The sequence below is a fragment of the Purpureocillium takamizusanense genome, chromosome 1, assembly GCF_022605165.1.
Source record: "Purpureocillium takamizusanense chromosome 1, complete sequence".
NCBI lineage: Eukaryota > Fungi > Ascomycota > Sordariomycetes > Hypocreales > Ophiocordycipitaceae > Purpureocillium > Purpureocillium takamizusanense.
Window position 1 is genome coordinate 2,819,397 of NC_063068.1, and position 17,834 is coordinate 2,837,230.

The 17,834-nt window shown below is 57.7% G+C and overlaps 7 protein-coding genes across 9 annotated transcripts; 5 read left to right on the plus strand and 2 right to left on the minus strand.

The window, feature by feature from the left end:
- The first annotated feature begins 252 nt into the window (after positions 1 to 252).
- On the plus strand, positions 253 to 2,011 carry JDV02_000906 (uncharacterized protein). Of its 3 annotated transcripts, XM_047981779.1 has the most exons (6): positions 253 to 545; positions 605 to 734; positions 796 to 919; positions 979 to 1,000; positions 1,056 to 1,485; positions 1,544 to 2,011. In XM_047981779.1, the coding sequence occupies exons 1-6, from the start codon at positions 390 to 392 to the stop codon at positions 1,861 to 1,863; spliced, it is 1,182 nt and encodes a 393-aa protein (XP_047837740.1). In that variant the 5' UTR covers positions 253 to 389; the 3' UTR covers positions 1,864 to 2,011. The 3 variants fall into 3 exon arrangements, with proteins under 3 accessions (XP_047837740.1, XP_047837741.1, XP_047837742.1); XM_047981780.1 differs by having other exon boundaries at positions 253 to 734; XM_047981781.1 differs by having other exon boundaries at positions 253 to 734; positions 979 to 1,485.
- A 666-nt stretch (positions 2,012 to 2,677) lies between these two features.
- JDV02_000907 (Lysozyme) lies at positions 2,678 to 3,469 on the plus strand (the record flags this gene model as incomplete). The annotated part of the gene is made up of 3 exons (XM_047981782.1): positions 2,678 to 2,921; positions 2,981 to 3,111; positions 3,176 to 3,469. Exons 1-3 carry the CDS (start codon positions 2,783 to 2,785, stop codon positions 3,467 to 3,469), a joined length of 564 nt encoding a protein of 187 aa, XP_047837743.1. The 5' UTR covers positions 2,678 to 2,782.
- A 367-nt stretch (positions 3,470 to 3,836) lies between these two features.
- JDV02_000908 (uncharacterized protein) lies at positions 3,837 to 5,710 on the plus strand. Its single transcript, XM_047981783.1, has one exon. It carries the CDS (start codon positions 4,177 to 4,179, stop codon positions 5,578 to 5,580), a length of 1,404 nt encoding a protein of 467 aa, XP_047837744.1. The 5' UTR covers positions 3,837 to 4,176; the 3' UTR covers positions 5,581 to 5,710.
- Positions 5,594 to 8,196, minus strand: IPK1 (Inositol-pentakisphosphate 2-kinase). The gene is made up of 3 exons (XM_047981784.1): positions 7,174 to 8,196; positions 6,831 to 7,103; positions 5,594 to 6,772 (listed from the first exon to the last, which is right to left on the minus strand). Exons 1-3 carry the CDS (start codon positions 7,640 to 7,642, stop codon positions 5,958 to 5,960), a joined length of 1,557 nt encoding a protein of 518 aa, XP_047837745.1. The 5' UTR covers positions 7,643 to 8,196; the 3' UTR covers positions 5,594 to 5,957.
- Positions 8,197 to 10,122: 1,926 nt separating this feature from the next.
- Positions 10,123 to 12,106, plus strand: MDM34 (ERMES complex subunit; the record flags this gene model as incomplete). Its single annotated transcript, XM_047981785.1, has 2 exons — positions 10,123 to 10,389; positions 10,718 to 12,106. The coding sequence occupies 2 exons, from the start codon at positions 10,123 to 10,125 to the stop codon at positions 12,104 to 12,106; spliced, it is 1,656 nt and encodes a 551-aa protein (XP_047837746.1).
- Positions 12,107 to 12,177: 71 nt separating this feature from the next.
- On the plus strand, positions 12,178 to 12,564 carry JDV02_000911 (uncharacterized protein; the record flags this gene model as incomplete). The annotated part of the gene is made up of 1 exon (XM_047981786.1): positions 12,178 to 12,564. The coding sequence occupies one exon, from the start codon at positions 12,178 to 12,180 to the stop codon at positions 12,562 to 12,564; it is 387 nt and encodes a 128-aa protein (XP_047837747.1).
- A 3,739-nt stretch (positions 12,565 to 16,303) lies between these two features.
- On the minus strand, positions 16,304 to 17,210 carry YAF9 (NuA4 histone H4 acetyltransferase complex and the SWR1 complex subunit; the record flags this gene model as incomplete). Its single annotated transcript, XM_047981787.1, has 2 exons — positions 16,304 to 16,890; positions 16,973 to 17,210. The coding sequence occupies 2 exons, from the start codon at positions 17,208 to 17,210 to the stop codon at positions 16,304 to 16,306; spliced, it is 825 nt and encodes a 274-aa protein (XP_047837748.1).
- Positions 17,211 to 17,834: the final 624 nt, after the last annotated feature.

Here is a 17,834-nt window from a genome sequence, read left to right on the forward strand (position 1 = left end):
CCCCTCCCCTGTAGCACAAGGAGTCGAGCTGGAGAATTTCAAATAACCCCTCAAACACGCCCTTGCGGAAATAACGATTCCCAAGCTCGTTTGGTGAAATTATGGGCGAATTCATGCAGGTAAGCTGCAGCGTAACCTATTGTTGGTGGCGCACTTTCTCGATGCGGGATAGCAGCCGGGCGTGACGGAAGATATCCCGGCACAGCACTAACGCAGTAGACGCAAGCGCTTCAAGATAGATGAACATCAGCCCATCCTTCAGGGTAGCACTTGGACTCCAACGCGAGTCGGGGTACCAATCCGGGCCACCATCTTGAAGGAACAGACATCTCTTTCACGCGCCATCGATTCCATCATCCCAGCGCCCAGCCGCATCGAACAAGCACAGCATGAGCGTCCAGGAACAGCTCGAGAGGTTGCAGCGTCTGGCATCTCAGGATGCGGAAGGGGACGGCTCGGCTCACAAGGCTCTGCTCAAGGGCATCCGGGACCTTCAGCTGACTGTGGAATCGCCAATCGAGACGACCTCGCGGCTCAATTTTCAGGCATGATGGATTGCCTTCTCAGAGACGGGCAGAGGAACTTCATGCTGACCGGGATGCAGATTATGCAAAGTATTTGTAGTCGTATTGCGCTCGAGTACAAACTGTTGCATACACTCGTCGCCCGGGATGGAAAACCCATCACTGCTTCCGAGCTGGCGAGCGAGTCTGGCGCAGATGAGCTCTTGATCAGTGCGTATTCACTTGGCAAGCTTATTATAACCCATCACTGATGGTGTGGCCCGCCGTGCAGTTCGAGTCATGCGCGTACTCGCCCCCATTGGGCTATGCGACGAGGTCGGGCCTCAGACATATGCCTCAAATGTCAACACGCGTTTCAGAGTCTTACCAGGTTCGATTGGGGCAGAAAAACACCAGTAAGTCATGGCCTATCCAAGATTCAAAACCTCAATAGAGCTGACCGACCTTACCATAGCTTTGATCTTGATTTTGGGATGGTAAGAATTATTCGTGAGAGCATAGCATTTGCGTGCTGACATGTCCAACTATCAGGGCGGCCGGCTTGTGGAATATATGCGCGGGCCCGGAATCCACCAGTTTGCCGACGAGCCAGGAGAGGTGACACTTTTCGAGTACGCCCTCGGCACCAAGACCATCTTTGGCCATCTTGAAAGGAACGAGGAGCAGAAGAAGTCTTTTGACGACTACATGGCGTCCCGACGAATGCCAAACGCGCCTCAGTGGTTCGAAATCTTTCCGGCGGTGCAGCAGCTAGGTGACGTGCGAGGAGATGCGGCCGTTCTCCTGGTCGATGTCGGCGGCGGACCAGGACAGGAACTCGCACGTTTCAAAGAACGGCATCCCGAAAAGCCCGGACGACTGATTTTGCAAGACCTCCCGTTGACACTGCGGCGAATCGAGAAACTTCCTGAGGGTATTGAAGCGATGGAGTATGATTTTTTCACACCTCAGCCAGTCAAGGGTAGGACCACCGCTTCATGTTGCGCATGTTGCATGTCATGAAACTGACGTGCTCATAGGTGCGCGCGCGTACTTTCTCCGCGACGTGTTGCACAACTGGTCCGATTCCAAGAGCGAGAGAATTCTCTCGCGTATAGTAGAAGCCATGGACCCCGAGTACTCGACGCTGCTCATTGACGACTATGTCTTGCCCGATACAGATGCGGACCTGCGAGCTGCTGAAATGGACATCCTCATGTGGTTACACACTTCAGGGCTGGAGAGGACTGTATCGCAATGGGAAGCGCTCTTCTCCAAGGTCGGCCTTGAGTTGGTAAAGATCTGGAGAGCTGAAAGGGGGAATGAGTCAGTCATTGAAACGCGTGTGCGCAGGCGGTAGGTCGACGCTCAGCGCGCGCCTGCGGCATGTGAGGATGCAACAGTATTTCCAGCAACAGCCGGATGAGCTCCAGCCCGTCTTACAGGAAGATAGCCACCAAAAAGAATAGAGCGATGGACTTTATCCCAGCTTAATGTCCAGCTGGTGGGGAGCTGGCCATGATCTGCAGTACATCGCAACTAAAAGTCGGTCTGCTTATCCCTTTGGGTGTGCGAAGGCCACCCCCAATGTCGCGAAACAGGGATATGGGCCAATGAGGGCATGGCCCGATGACCGGTACTTCCATTTATTAGGTAGCTTCACCACGATAGAAGTTCATGCAATCTGGCGGGGTACAAATTGCTACATTACGTTGATCACAGCACTTATGCGTCTCAGTCGGTCAGTCTGCATGCGTTACCAATTCGCCTGATAGCTGGCGCCGCCAGCTGCTTACGCTCGCGGTAGGCAATTAGGATATTGAATGCCTCGTCGCTGGCTATTACTAGGTATGGCCTCGAAAACCTGAGAAGGATCTCTGAAATCAATTGCATAGGAAATTGGCTGACGAGCCTTCTGTTGACCCTACGCGTTACGCCTTGCGTATCTTGGATGTAGACAGGGATTGCCGGCCGCGGGTGGGTCCAGTGACTTCACGGGTGGCCTTCGCACACTCAAAGGGATGGCGGCGTTGAGAGCGGATCGTCGCAGCGCCTGTCGCGTTTCTCGTTTTCAGACTCGTGAGGTAGTGCTCCTGTCGATCATGCATCGCCACTGCCGGACCGCTGCCGCGAACCCTGAGCCACCTATGTCAGCTTCTATTATTGCCGCGACACGAAGCCGACAAGATGGATATAAAAGGCGATCTCGACTGTCCTGTGAGCTACTCAGCCTCTTGTGATGTACGCATTGATAGACAGCAAGCGCGAAACCGTCAAAAATGGTCCACTTCTCGATTCAATTCGCCGCCGTGGTGCTTCTGGGCCTCGCGTCCGGTGCCCATGCCTGCAAGGGTCCTGCCGTCAACTCGGCCACGCTCGACCTTGTGGCCAACTTTGAGGGCTTCCGAGCCAACCCTTGTGCGTTCTCGGCTGGCAGCTGCTCTGCGAAGAAAACAATAATCTAACCAAACACATAGACACGGATGCCACTGGCCACCCGACGGTCGGGTACGGCCATCTCTGCAAGCAGGCCGGTTGCAAGGACGTCAAGTTCCCCATCCCTTTGTCCAAGGCCGATGGCAAGAAGCTCCTGGCGCAAGACATTGCGGTACTGGCGCCGCCTCCCATATTGGACAAATAAGGGGTTCTCTTAGACTGATGTTTTCCCGCAGATTGCGCAGAACTGCATCACCTCGGACACGGCCAACCCGGTGACGCTCAACGCCAACCAGTACGGCGCGCTGGTGAGCTGGGCCTTCAACGTCGGCTGCGGCGCGGCTGGTTCGTCGACGCTCGTCTCGCGCCTCAACAAGGGCGAGAACCCCAAGACGGTCATAGCCGCGGAGCTGCCCAAGTGGAACAAGGGCAACGGAAAGCCCATCCCTGGTCTCACCCGCCGCCGCAAGGCTGAGGTCGATCTGGCCAACACGGCTACCAATGATGGCGCCCTACCAGCCAAGTGCTGAGCTGTGCTACGAGTCGTATAACAACGCTTCGGTTCAAAATGAAAAAGACATAAGATTAGGTAGACAGAGAACTCGGGACATTGTGTCCTCTCGTCGAGGTTGTGTGTACAATTTACCAGGTGTATCGTGATCTGAGTCCGTAGCACCTGCCAAAATGCAGCTAATTACCCAATTTGGCAATGCACTCTGCCAACCCTCCGCAGGGAAGCGGCGACCCGCAGCGGCTGCCCGCTGCATCCCTGCCTGGGTCCATACCTAGGTACCTCAGACAGATTGGGTGCTGTGGGATCGCGCCGGGAGGTGCTATAACCGCATGACTCCCCCCGCTGTGAGTCGCGCTGACGTCGACGACGGGACTGCACGGGCATCTTGATTGATGGCCCCGTGCCCCAACGTCTCAACCACCAACCAGGCCGCAGGCAATTCGATCATCGCCGCCATTGCAATCCACCACCATCTACGTACGCATCGACATCACGCGCAACCCTGCTGCAACGCCCGCCGCGCCGCCGCACTCCGCCCCACGCACATGGCATAACCTCCGACAGGTCAAGCTCTTCCGGCCTCGACCTCGCAGGTCCTGGACTTGCCGCGGCGGTTCCCAACCCTCTGCGATCTGTTCGCCCGCCGCGCCTGCGAGAAGAATCGTCCACGACTCGGCCACGACTCCACACTGCGATAACAAGAAGACAGACTAGCCTTGGCAGATGGCATACGGCGCAATGGACCGTCCCGCGAGAGTCGAGTACGAGCCCCTGGCGGGGGCTGAGGACGAAGGCGATCACGACCGAGGGCCGGAACCGCTCGAGACGTCGACGGACTTTGACGGCCACGCTCACGACCACAGCGCCGTCGTTGCCTTTTCCTGGATCGAGTACGCCATATTCGCCTTCCTCGGCGTCGCCATGCTCTGGGCGTGGAACATGTTCCTCGCCGCAGCGCCCTACTTCGCATTCCGCCTCGCCGGCCACGCCTGGGCCGAGGACAACTTCCAGTCCGCCATCCTCACCGTCTCGACCCTCACCAACCTCTCCGTCCTCCTCGTCCTCACAAACGTCCAGCAGTCGGCCTCGTACCCGTTCCGTATCAACCTCGCCCTCGTCATCAACTCAGTCGTCTTCTCCCTCCTGACGTGCTCCACCGCCGTCTTCCTCGATGCGGGCCCCGGCGCGTACCTTGGCTTCCTGCTCTTCATGGTGGCCTGCTCCGCCTTTGCCATGGCTCTGATACAGAACGGCGCCTTCGCATTCGCGGCCAGCTTCAGTAGGCCAGAGTACATGCAGGCCCTTATGGCAGGGCAGGGTGTCGCCGGTGTGCTACCCGCGGTGGCGCAGGTCGTCACGGTCCTGCTCTTCCCGCCTCCGACCGATGGTCAGTCCACGCCGTCGAGGCGTTCAGGCGCGCACGGCGGCCAGACGTCCGCCTTTCTCTACTTTCTCGCCGCTGTGGTCATCTCGGTCACCGCCCTCATCGCTCTCATCCCCCTGGTGCGGCGCCACCACCGCATCGTTGAGAGCCGAATGGCCGACCACATGGCCGAGTCGATGAACAGCATCGAGGACGCCGAGCGCGCCGCTCGCAAGGCCACCTCTTTATGGACCTTGTTCATCAAGATCCGCTGGCTCGCCCTCGGCGTTGCGCTTACCTTCACCGTCACCATGTTCTTCCCCGTCTTCACCACCAAGATCCGCTCAGTGCAGGAGGACAGGGGTCTGCTCTTCAAGCCGCCCGTGTTCATACCCCTGGCGTTTTTCTTTTGGAACCTGGGTGACTTGGGCGGCAGGATGGCCACCATGTTTCCCTTCTCCCTCCAGAATCGGCCCGTCTTGCTCTTCGTGCTCGCTGCGCTGCGCATCGGACAGCTACCACTGTATCTTCTCTGCAACGTTGGCGGACGAGGTGCCGTTGTTTCCAGCGATTTCTTCTACCTCTTTGTTGTCCAGCTAGCTTTTGGCCTGACGAATGGTTGGCTCGGCTCGAGCTTCATGATGGCTTCGGGAGAGTGGGTGGACGAGGGCGAGCGCGAGGCCACGGGCGGCTTCATGGGCCTCTTCCTCGTTGTGGGTCTCACTGCTGGTAGCCTGTTGAGTTTTACCCTCTCAAGCATATAGACGGGTCATGGCTTCGGCATTCAGGCGTTCGAGCTTTGTGTGAATAACCCTGTCTGGTCTTCCGAGATGTCTTGAGCGATATATACAACCTTTCAAGTCTAACTGTGCACACTGCACCATACAAACATGAACCATCAGGTCCGAGCATCGTTCTGTGTTTCCGATGCCAAACTGGGGCCCCTTTGAACTTTTGCTCTCTGGCCAGCCCATCCGCCAACGCCAGAGGGCAGCCAAAAGCGTCTTGTTGCCGGATTTTCCGCTCCCATTCAAGCAAGCAGCCTCTGCCCGGCTGATATGGCCAGCATGGTCAACCGCCGAAATGTAAGAGACGCGATAGGAAAAACATGAAAATCGAATCCAAAAACCGGGTCATGCCGTTACGTTTTGCCGTCAGCGGTTGTCTTGTCGTTTGTCTTGTGTGCTATTCGAAACGGCTCAAGCAATCGCTGCAAGGATGCGACGTCGGTGTTGTAATTGAAAATCCTGGTCCCTGCCTTGTCCTCGACCAGGGTTCTGTCCTCATTCATCACCCCTGCATTGGCCCTGTCCTCGACGTTGATCATTTGTGTCTGGTTGCTCGGCGACGTCGCAGCGAACTCGAGAGCGCACAGTGTGGGTGGGCGGTATAAGACGCCGCCGCAGAGAATCCACCGTGCTGTGTAGAAGCCCCTTTCGATGAGCTCCTGTTCGGCCTTTTGCCAGCGCTCAACCTTTACTAGAGGGTCTTTCCAGTCAAAGTCGCCCATCCGCAGCTTGACGGAACGGTCGCGGCGGTGTACTTGAACGAAACAGGTGCAGTCGCGCAGCGTCATAGCGATAACGAAGCGTGGGTCCGTAGGCGCCGCGTTTAATGGGCCGAGCTTGTCATGGCGAATCTGTTGAAGTTTCAAGTCATGAATCGCAGGATGTCGCGCGACGCTGGACAAGACCGCTCGGTAATGCTCTTGCTCGTCAGTCAAAGCAAGCTGCGGGGCGATGCGGAAAGGCGAGCTGGCTTGCGGAGGAGCGTTGTCGGCGTCCAAGGCCAGCGGGCAAGGCTTCTTCTCTGGCATGGTCCTGCTGCGCGACGGGTCGTGGATGAGGTTCCGCAGCTCCATGGCGCACTGCCTGCACCTGACGGCATCCTTAGGGGCGCTGGGAGACTGGGAGAGCCATTTTGGCTTAAACTCGATCAAGGTGGAGTCTTCTGGCTCTGTAAAGTGCATGAGCATGAGGCTGCGGCTGGCTGTGGTGCAAAAAGATGGACTCACTCGCGGGTCGCATATCCTCGACGAGGAAACCCCAGTCCGTCTGTCCGACAAAGGTTCCCTTGAACTTATCCTTGCGCTCTCCATCATTGTCACGAAGGTAATTGTTAAGCTCTTCGATAATACCGGACTTGCGAAGGATAACGAGTTCTTGGCGAATGGCATAGCTACCTAGGAGAGGCTTGATGGCTCCCTGGTAGAAATTTTGCTGGGCGAGATAGTTGTACGTCGGCGGATGACCGAGAGCTGGGACTTTAGCCACTCTCAACAGCAGACCTGTAGCACGAGTCGTGGTCAGTAGCAGGGTCGAAAGCGTGGATATGGGAGGCGGAGCGCAAGGACGCACCACTAAAGTTGCAACCGCCGCCATTACGCCGCGGCAACCTGAACTCGAAGACGGCGTTGGCGGAGCCTTCGCCAATGAGTCTGACGGGCCTGGCGCCCCGGGGCAGTCTTCTGATGCGTTGTTGGCTCAGGGTGTCGGCGCGAGACTTGGTGGCCAGCTCGGTGTCGCCTAGAGCGTGAAGCAGGGCCATGTCCTTTGGCGTTATCCATGAGCAGTCGTCGGGCTCAAAGACTCGGTCGGCCGCAGGGGCGGGAATGCATCTTGGGGAAGTGGGCTTGGGACTGGCCGGCGACTGCGCCGCGCATCGGTCGTCGTCGACGGCCACGGCCACGGCGACATCACCAACATCGACATCAGCTGCTGCTCCTGCCGCATCGGCCGCGCCATCAGCCGAGCCGTCGGAGGCCTGCGGCCGGGGAGCTGCCGAGGAGTCCTGGGTGCGCTGGGGTGGCACAGCCTGCAGGGCCATGATTGGAGGCGCGGGCCTGCAGGTCGATGCAAGGAACTACCTCTGGCGCAACGGACGAGGCAGCGCGGCTGCAAGTCTCGGGGCCTGGCCAGGGAGCACAGCAGTGGCCGCCGGAGAGCTGAGGTTGCCCGGGGCGCTCTCAAAGACCCCTCGCGGGGAGTTTCGGGCGACTCGTTTCGACAGGGCCTCGCATCGATGGCTTCATCGACAGACAGGGGGGCCCATGAGGCTCAAGGAGGCGCAAAAGGCAGCGTTGGGGCGCTCGCAGGTGCAATTGTAGAGACACAGTAGTAGAAGATGGGCCCGAGTCGCCGAGGGGTCGTGCGTTCCTGGGAGCACAACGGTGCAGGTTGGGGACAGGAAAAGGTTCCAAGGTTGGTTGTTGGCTCTTTTTGGAGTCGTGGTAGGGCTGGCTGGATTGTGGCGGCGGTGCTTGCTTTTTTTTTTTTTTGTTCATGCGGCGAGGTCGAGTCGCTTTGCTACAACAAAGTACGAAGTACTTCGTCCATATGCTGCGTTGCAACCATCAGAGGAAGGAAGGTGCAGGCCTGCACTTTCACCTTCGTGCAATAAGGTACTAGAGGTACCTTAGGTCTGTAACACACGCTGAGAAGCACGGGAACCCCAAATAGGTACGGCAACGGCCTGCCAGGGCCTTCCTTTCTCGGCGTGTCCACCTCGGCGCGTCGACAGACCCAGCCACCGAGCTAAGGTAAGCCCAGCCAGCTTTCATCAGGCAATCCATTGCGGCGGAGGAGGCCATCGTCAATGCAGGGCGCGCGCAACCTACCAAGGAGCGCGCAGCCCAGCCATGTAACGTGGAATGGGCAGGCTGCTGCATACAAGCGAGCCACTTGAGGACGCCATGGAACGAGAAGGGATGTCGTGACGGGGTCGGGCAGCCACAACAGGCACAGCAGCTACGCCTAGAGGTATAACTTTGCAGGTACAATTTACAAGTATACCAATGAATTGGCACCGCCGTTGACTCGCGCGCATGTCATGCTGAACCTGTCTGGAGCGGCCGACGGCTCCCGAAAAAGGAGTGCCACGGACGGAAATACTCGTGCCACCCGGGGCGGGAACCCGTGACACAAAGGGTCTCTGCTCGTACGAGACGCAGCCCGCATTTGCTGCGGTGAAGCTCGTTCAGGTCAAACAGGTGTGATGTCACTGGCGACGGAGAGCCTTTTGGCCTAGCGTTGTTGATATTGATGGCGGCGGGCGGCGCGTCACGCGGCCAGGTCGTTGGACACACCTCTCCTGGTACGTGGTGATAAGTACCTACCTAGGTAAGGTATACTACCTAGTAGTACCTGCCGGCGCCTCCCACGTTGGGAGTGCAGGTGGATGCTAGAGCCTAGCATAGAGACGTCATGCGATGAATGCCATGGCCCAGCGAGCGACGACGGGCACTCAACTAAGGTACCTCAGGTACCAAGGTAGAAAGATACACACTACCTTACTAACGCGGCGCGCATGCAGGCGGACGCGAATAATACCTAAGTGACCCCATACCTGTGCCTACCGTGTGAGCTTGCCAAGGTACCTTAGTACCTACCCTGCCAACCAAGGCACCTGTGTTTACCCTTCGCGGTTGCCATTCGCTCGTGGTGATGCCATGGCTCTGGCACACGCGACGGGCGGCCTCGGGTGACGCTGTCCCTCCGCATCTCCGCCTGGCCTGCTGATGTGATGGCGGGCAGCCCATAACAATCCAAGCCCCCCCCCCCGCGCATCAGCATCGCGTCAACGATCCAGCCCCTTCAGAGGATAGCTCAGGCTGTCGGGACGTAGTGTAGTACGGAGGGGGGGGGGCATGGCACTGGAAGCACTTAACCAGCACGTTACCTTACCTTAGTACCTAGGCAGTAGGTTGGCAAGGTTGGGACCTCATTGAATATGGAACGCAGGCGGGGTCGCCCCGGCATCCACAACCTAAGGTAAGCGCCAGCAGCACCCCGGCGCAGGTCGTAGAGAGCGAACCTGCTGGAGACGGACGACGGGGTCCAACTAAAGCTTCCATCCGCTGGCCGAAAATTTGCTAGGTAGCGGTCCGCTCCACTGCGGTCCCGTCCTTGCCCGCCCACCCCGGGGGCGCCTGGGCCGGGGCCAGCCAGTGAACAGCCCGGAAAATTTCACAGCTGCCGCGTTCTGCCTGTGCTCCCGAGGCCGAGGAAAGCAACGGGCAGCGTACGACGAGGTTTTTCCACCAGCGTCAGAGACATCCACGGCCCCCCCCTTCAAATCAGCTCCCTTCTCTCCCTCTGCTGCTCATCCACCACCCAACGCCGGCCTCGCGTGCCACGACGAAATCGAACTTTGACGATCCCCGGAGCAACTCCCGCGCCGCTCGCCCACTCTCCGACCTTTCAAAGCTTCGCGCATCGTGTTTCGACCGAGCGGCCCGACGACGGCCGCTGTGCTCGTCCGCCGCCACCAGCGTCCGATGATTGAGCGTCGATAGCTGCCATTTCGACATGGCCTTCAACTTCAACTGGTCGCCGCTCACGGCTGACGCCGACTTCTACCGGCGCGCCCGCGACCTCTTGACAAAAGCGCTCAACAAGTCGCCCAAGCCGCCCATCATCGTAGATGATATCCTCGTCAGCGAGTTCAACCTAGGCACCGTGCCCCCCGACCTGGAGATTCTCGAGATCGGCGACCTCGCCGAGGATAGGTTCCGCGGCATATTCAAGATGTGCTACTCTGGCGACGCTTTTCTCACGCTCAAGACGCGGGTCCAGGTACGTTTTGGCATCGCTCTCTGTCGCGAGTCGTTTGCCCTCCCTCGTGAGGCGATGGAGCTCCAAAGCTCCATCGAGTGGCGCGCCCAGTCTCCGAAAATCCCCGACGCCAGCTGCCGCGCAACCCTTTACACTGCTCATGACAAAACAAACCCGCTTCATTTGCTCTTGTTGTTCATGCGGCGCGGGTGCTTCGCGTTTTGTTTTCTCCTTACAGGGGTAACGCGCCGTCACTCCTCACTTTGCCTCGCTTTAAATGAACGGGCAGGGGTATATCGGGGTCGCGATGTCATAGCACACGGCACTAACAAGGATGTCGCGAACGCAGGCCAACCCGTTGAACACCTACCTCTACTCAAAGCCCACCTTTACATCGCCGCAGCCGCTCGCCGCTGCATCTGGCCTTACGATACCCCTCTCCATTACGCTTTCGGAAATCAAGCTCTCCGCCTTCATCATCCTCGTCTTCTCCAAGCAAAAGGGTCTCACTCTCGTCTTCCGCAATGACCCCCTTGAGTCTCTCAAGGTCTCCTCAACCTTTGATTCAATCCAATTTGTGCGCGACTATCTGCAGCGCACTATCGAGCAACAACTACGGAACCTGATGATGGACGAGCTGCCCGCCATCATCCATCGCCTGTCGCTCGAGCTTTGGTGCCCCGACCAAGCGAACAAGGGTACACATACTCCCCAAGAGGACGTCGACGAGAAGGGTATTGATCCCTTTGCAAGTCCGCCCTTGGATCCAGTCGACGCGAACGGGAATCTGTTGGATCCAAACGCCGTCTCAGAGCTCTCGCTGAACGGCGGCGGTGAGATGCAGCACCTCTTCTCGCAGAAGAACTTGCTTCGGCTGGCTGCTCTGACCGACTCACACCGAACGCTATCGCTTTTCACGCCGGGCATCCGAGACGTCGTTTTCCGCGCCTGGTCCGGCTACGGGGACCGCTCCGAGTCCGCCACCCCAGCCCTAGCGACACCCAGCTTGACCAAGACGTACTCGTTCCCCGCCAGCGGCAGCACCACATATACCTTTTCAGACGCGGGCAGCACCGCACAGGGCTACTTCCCGTCAAGGCCATCGCTAGTCAGCGTCGGCTCCGCGTCGGCTCTGCCGTACGGCTCCGGCCATCGATCGAGGCCAGGCCGAAAGAAGAAGACCAGAGTCGTCAACCTCCGGCGATCGAGATCCGAAGCAGGCTCAACCGATGGCCTATCTGAAGCAGACAGCTCCGAAACAGCGTCGGTGAACGTGCCATCTTCAGAGCCTGTTTTTTCGACATCCATTCCCGAGGAGCGCGAGACACAGAGTACAGAGGCTACCGGCGCGGCGCCTGGCAAGGTGCGGTTTACACCTATGCACAAGGACACCACGGACATGCGCCAGGCCGTCATGTCCGAGATGCTAAAAAGGAACCTGGAGCAGGCCGCATCTGCGTCCGAGCAACAGGCTGACACTGCGTTACCGACCCCCCTTGATCTTCCGTCTTCATCCGAGAAGGCGCCAATTTCCCACCGCAAGGAGGCTGTCGCGGTCAAAGACCACGGAAGCAGCAGCTCCGACACTTCGTCCGTGATCCTCGAGCAGGCATGGATCATGAAGATGGCTGGTGAGATAGCACGCCGCGTTTACGACGAGAAGAATCGTCAGCGCCAGGGCATGTGGGACGACACGGAGAACCCACCACCGCCAGCCTACGAAGCCGCCACTCGCTGAGGTTGTACATGCTACACAGTCACTCTTTTTTTTTTTGGCTTATATTTCCTTTGCTATTGTAGGTCGGCTCCATGCCCCAGGCGTTTTCGGGGTTGGCAAAGCGCGCGTCTTTGTTTCGTGTACATGCACAATTCCATGATGCAAACGTTTTCTACGTTTTGGCGCGTGTCTTCGACTGGTTTGAGCTTTTTGAAGTTCCACTGGACGGCTCGCCAGTGGATCACGGCGGTGACGGCGCCTGGCATGCCCCCGCGATGCTTATCAACTTCCAGGCAACGCGTGCTTGGCTGTTGAGCGACAGCTGGTCACGGTTTCAAGTCAAGATGGAGATGTACCAACATTGGTGGAAGATCAAGCGTACTGCGGGATTTTGGATTTCTGGGTATGGAAAGGAGTCTTGGATGGGGACAAAAGCTCACTGTCCGAGACGGACGAGGAGACGAGATATTATGGGGTGACTAGTGGCGCAACGACTCCTGGATGCATTCAGCGAGCTGAGCGCGCGTGCCACGCTTCGGCGGTATACTCTCCAATCCAATCAATACATTTGACACGAAACTCGCATGCCAAAGGCGAAGTGCGTATGCTAGATATTCTTGCTCAAGGACGTGAAGACTGGACGACTGGCCTCATATGGGGACACCCAGTCATTGCTCCTGTAACGCGCGGTCACATTTCGCCACGGGCGCTAATATGAAGGCTGGTATCAAAAAAAAGAGAGGCTGCTGCCCCATAGCCCTTCATCCCTGCTACCGTATCCAAAAGAGTATCTAAGCAAGCCATACTGGGCCCATCTCTGCCTCCCAATACCAGCCCACTTTGACTGTACCTAATATCTGCCATTAAATCAGGAAGTCAGAGACTAAGACAACTATGCCGATTAAGAGATAGATCGTTCGATTGAACTAAATAGCCCGAAAGGTGGTCTCGCGGCTATGTGTAGCTACGAAACCTACTCTACTTTAGACCAGATCCATGATTTTCCTCGCACGGTATAGAGCTTGCGTAGCTATGGGGCCAGAATCTCAGGAATTTTGGCCCCAGCCTGGAGGAGGTCAATAGGTATGCTGCTAATAAGGGTTCGTGTGGTTCCTCGGCTGGCTGAGATACTGCCAGTCGTTCTTGCAATAGCCGCCAATTTCTGCATGGTTCCAGCAGACCCTGGGGCACTCTATGACCCATCTGTACGTATAATCGTGCTGGCACACCCACATTGAGTTGCCATTGACGTAACCTGTGTAGCCCGCCTCTTCCGCGAGCCGCTGGAGGTCGTCTGGGTGGGCCATACCTGGTGAGGATTTCCCATCAGTAAAGCCTTCTCTGAGCGCAACGCAGGGTGAAAACAAGAACCAGACAAAGAGAGCGAATTCTTCTGCCCCCGCCTCCTTTCTTGGGGGAAGGGGATCGGGAATCGGGGCTGCGGAGTTCATCTTACAATGTCCCATAAGGTCCAAGCCACAGTACCATTTTCTAGGCTCGCACTACGGTACGGCTGCAGCAAAGGGCGCAGCGGCGAGGAGCGCGGCGATGACGGAGGCGGCGAATGTTGGCATCGTGCGGATGGAGTTGGAGACCAGCTCAACGTTTGGGGTTGCAAACTCGTTGGAAACTGGCGACTTTCGAGGATAACTCGGGTGGTTTTGCGGGCTTTGCTGCTGCTTTGGTGTAGACTTGGAGGAAGGCTGGTGGTCGGGTATGGCTGTTTGTTGTGTGGTCTCTGGAGCTTTTATCTACTCACGATCAGGTACGAACCCCGGGGGGAGGCGGACCCTCATGAGCGAAAATCTATAACCCCCATTCGTGTGACAAATTCTTGACAATTCCAAAAGGAAGGGAGGAGAGAAATGTCGGTTTGACGTTTACTCCTCTGCCCTAGATGCCCTTGTGTAAGCGAGGGATGGATCCAGCTCAGAACGGGGCAAGCAAACATGTAAGTCGTACGTGAGAAGGAGACAAGACACAATGCGCCCCGCCTGGGGCGCTACACTGAGTGAAGACATTTCGTTATATAATAGGGTTCAAAGCGCCTGCCCGAGAATTATATCATGAAACAAACACACACAAAGACGTCGTTGCGGGTGGGGGAGGAGCCAATACGAAAGCGGATGTGCCGATGGCGTATGTTGTTTTTCCCCCGTGGCCATTGCGTTCAACATATACGGATGCTCCTTGTCATTAACGAAGGGGGGGGGGATGTCACTCGCCTACGACCTTGGGAGGCTCAGCTTTGTGCGCCCCAAGCTAGGATGCATCGAACGGGGCAGCCCATGGAGGATGATGAGGCGAGATTTGCACACGAATCCGATCCGCAGGCTCCTACGTTTCATAGGCTCTGCGCGTAGCAGGACGCTTTTTACGAGAGCTTACGGTGTGACGTGATGCCGCAGTAGGCGCGAGCAGCAGGGGCAGCTGTCGGTGCGATGAGCGGTTTCCTGCGTCATTGGCCACTCCCCTTTGTCGGAGTGAAAATCGCGCCTTTACCAGCCCATATGGCCTCTTTGATGTGAAATTGGCGATTTCTAGACGCTATACAACAACGATGTGAGGTTCAAAGACTCCTCGCCTTGTCACTGCAAGGCTGAAAATCCGCCAAGATCACCCTTTGGTCCGCCAAAGGTCCCTTATTTGGATACAGATTCAGATAGCGGAAGGGAAAATGGAGGCACGCGGGGGGGGGATACTGCTATCGAGTCATGACCTCCAAAATTGACATCAAGGCTCCCTGCCGACAGCCTAGCTGGCCAGGCTCCTGGAATAGACTACCATTGGCAGAAAAGGACCGGCCGAGACAGTCGCCGGCCGAGACACCCTGTTTCTTCGCTCTGGGTCATGCATTTGTCGACAAAAATTACTCGGTCGGGACACCACCCGGGGAGGAAGGAAAACCTGGGGTAAGTAAGATCTTATAAATATACCTGATGGGTGGCGCAAAGCAAGGCCCTCCGGATATACTGTCGGCAGGCGGCGTTCCTGTGTCCCTGTCAGCAGCAGCCTTTCGAGACGCTCACGGAGTCCTAACAATCGCAGCAGCGTGATTAGCATGAGCAACTGCAGCTCGATCCCTCTGCACAGGATCCGCGGCGTTGGTCGACGACGACGACGACGGTCGGCGACTCCGCGGTACACGATGTGGCCGAGACAAGGCGATGCACACCTCAGACCCTCCACGGATCTCGAAAGGATGTTCTGGGTCGGGGTCTATGTTAGACAGGCAGCTGTGGGCAGTTAAGGCCCCCTGGTTCCGCCAGGCTAGCAAAGTATCGTTCGAGGCGAGGGGATCCAGGAACGCCCCGGATTGCCCAACCCGTCGTGCCGCAGGAGGCGAATTGTAGCAAATATATATGTAAAGGTATCGGATGGCTGACCGCATCTTATTTGCTCGATGCTGTTGGCAAACGTCAGCCATACCCACTGGTCATGCTCGTCTCAGGTGCCGTGGAGGCACGGCGTGGGGATACTTGCCAAGCTGACAGAGTCAGGTGACATCAACTGCATGCACACGAGGCGCACAGGTGGCCGTGTTTAGGTCCTCTCCTGCATGTACGCTGCTCGTTGTCGTTTTCGTCAAGCCCCGCGAGAGTGATGACGATGAAACAAGAGCACGGCTGGTTTGGCCAAAGCGAGGCGCCGGCTCACAGTTGAGGAGTACGCTTCAATGGCGAGAACTGGCCAAGACGCAGGCACGGGGCAAAAGTGTCTTAGGAAGGTGCGATATTTTCATCGGTGCGATATTTTCATCTTTAAAGTTGTACGTGTTTTGGGAGACGGAGCCTTGGCCCGCCCGTAGCCGGCTGGCTCTCCTGTCTCTTCCCCTGGCAAACGCTATAGCCACCTCAATCCCTCCCCCCACACTCGGGCATTGCGACTCGTGGATGTTTTGAGTAACTGCACTCGAGCCACCCAAGAATTTTCGTGTCGCGCTGTCAGGAAGGCATCGATCTGCGGCCTGTGAGTCTGGGGTCACGGGGACTGTGGCGCTTCTCGGGCTCACCCACGATGACCTGCACCCGGCCTCATCGAGTACGGAGCGACATGTTTTCATGACCACATGTTTGGGCGCCCATTGCGCCACCGTCGTTGGGCCATGAGGGCGGTGCCCTTGGACTGCGCGACTGTTGCAACCAAAATCCCTTGGCCCAGCCTCATCTTCTAGTAGAGCCCTCTGGCGCGCCGCGTCGACTTGCGCTTCCTCCCCCTCTAGGCGGTAGGTTTCGCAGCCGCTGCGGCCGCCTGGTTCTCGGCCTTGAGCGTGGCGAGCTGTTGCTCCCGCTCCTTGATGTCCGCGAGCAGCTGCCTGGTCATTTCCTCCGTCTTGGCCTGCGCCTCGGACAGCTTCTTGATCTCGGCCGCCTCCGTCTCCATGCTGAAAGGCTGGCCCGGCCGGTTCTGGCGAGGAATCATAGCGGTGCGCTCCCAGACGTCCCCGCTGTCGGGGGCGGGGAGCGGCGGCGGGACCTTGTTCTTGCCCTTGCCCTTGCCGCCCGTGCCCCCGGACGGTTTCCATCCCCGCGGCACGGCTCCGGCGGTGAGGAGCTGGTAGAAGGCCTCATACGGCTCGTTGAAGAGCTGCTCTTCGTAACTCCAGGCACGGACCTCGCCGTTGGCCGCTACCATGGAGGCCTTTTCTTCATCAGTGCGTCCGTACGGGTGGAGGCGAAGGTAATGGTAGAGCGTCTGCGGCTTCTCGCCGGATTCATTGACGTAATATAGCTTGATGGTGATGTCAAACTCGCCCCATCCCGTCTCGTTGACGAGGAACGGCTTGCCGGGTTCCCCTTCGACCACTGCATCAAGTTATCAGCATCGCATGACTACTCATGCATCAGGCTTGCGGAAGGGTGGGGACATGCGGTATCGCGGACGTACTGCGAACGTAATTCGGGATCGATTCGTGCAGTTTGAACTGAACGCGGCGCACCCAATACGTAATATCTGTATCCTCGAGACCCTTCACAAAGACCTGCCATGAGTGCGTGTGGTTGTCGGGTGTCCCCGGCGGCTTCGGGTTCGACTCGGAGAAGGGCACAGCGGTGGTGCCGACAACAAAGGGCCGGCGAATCTGCGTCAACTTGACACGCTTGCCCAGCTGGTTGGATGGGGCCATGGCGACGGTGGTATGCGTTTGCGGGCGCCGCGTGCGCGCGCCTGCGCCGGCGAGGGAGGGCGCGTTCGCGCTTTATGTAATCACTGTTGGCGATACCGCGCTGGGATACGACGGGGCAGAGGGGCCGCGGTGGCGGCGCAGGAGTCGTCGAGATTCAATTGTCGGCGCGGCCAAAGTCCGTTGGTGATGGAGGCAAGCAAGTTCAGCGACGTTGGCGCGTCTAGCGTCAGCCTTGCAGGTGTCTGTCCGGCTAGCCAATCCGATCCACGGACTGATCCCTGCCGGCTGGCTGGTGGGTCGTTGGATGGCGCCAAACATGACGGAAGCTTCGACGCAGCATTAGAGCTGCCGACCGGCCATTCACATCGACGCTGCTAACTGGGCGGGAAACGTCATTGGCATCAGACTGGGAAGAGAGGATTACGATACAATTTTATATTTTTTGGATGCTGGTTTTTTTCTTCTCATGCTAAAACAAGTCTATACACCGTGAAAATTGCTCTCAAGATCAATCAAATTAACTAGGAAGCCGCTGAATCCAGGGGGGGGGGCAATACCGGGCTGTTAGCGCATTGCTGTCGCCAGGCTCCCTCGTGGCACCACCTGCTGTGGGAACCTTTCAGC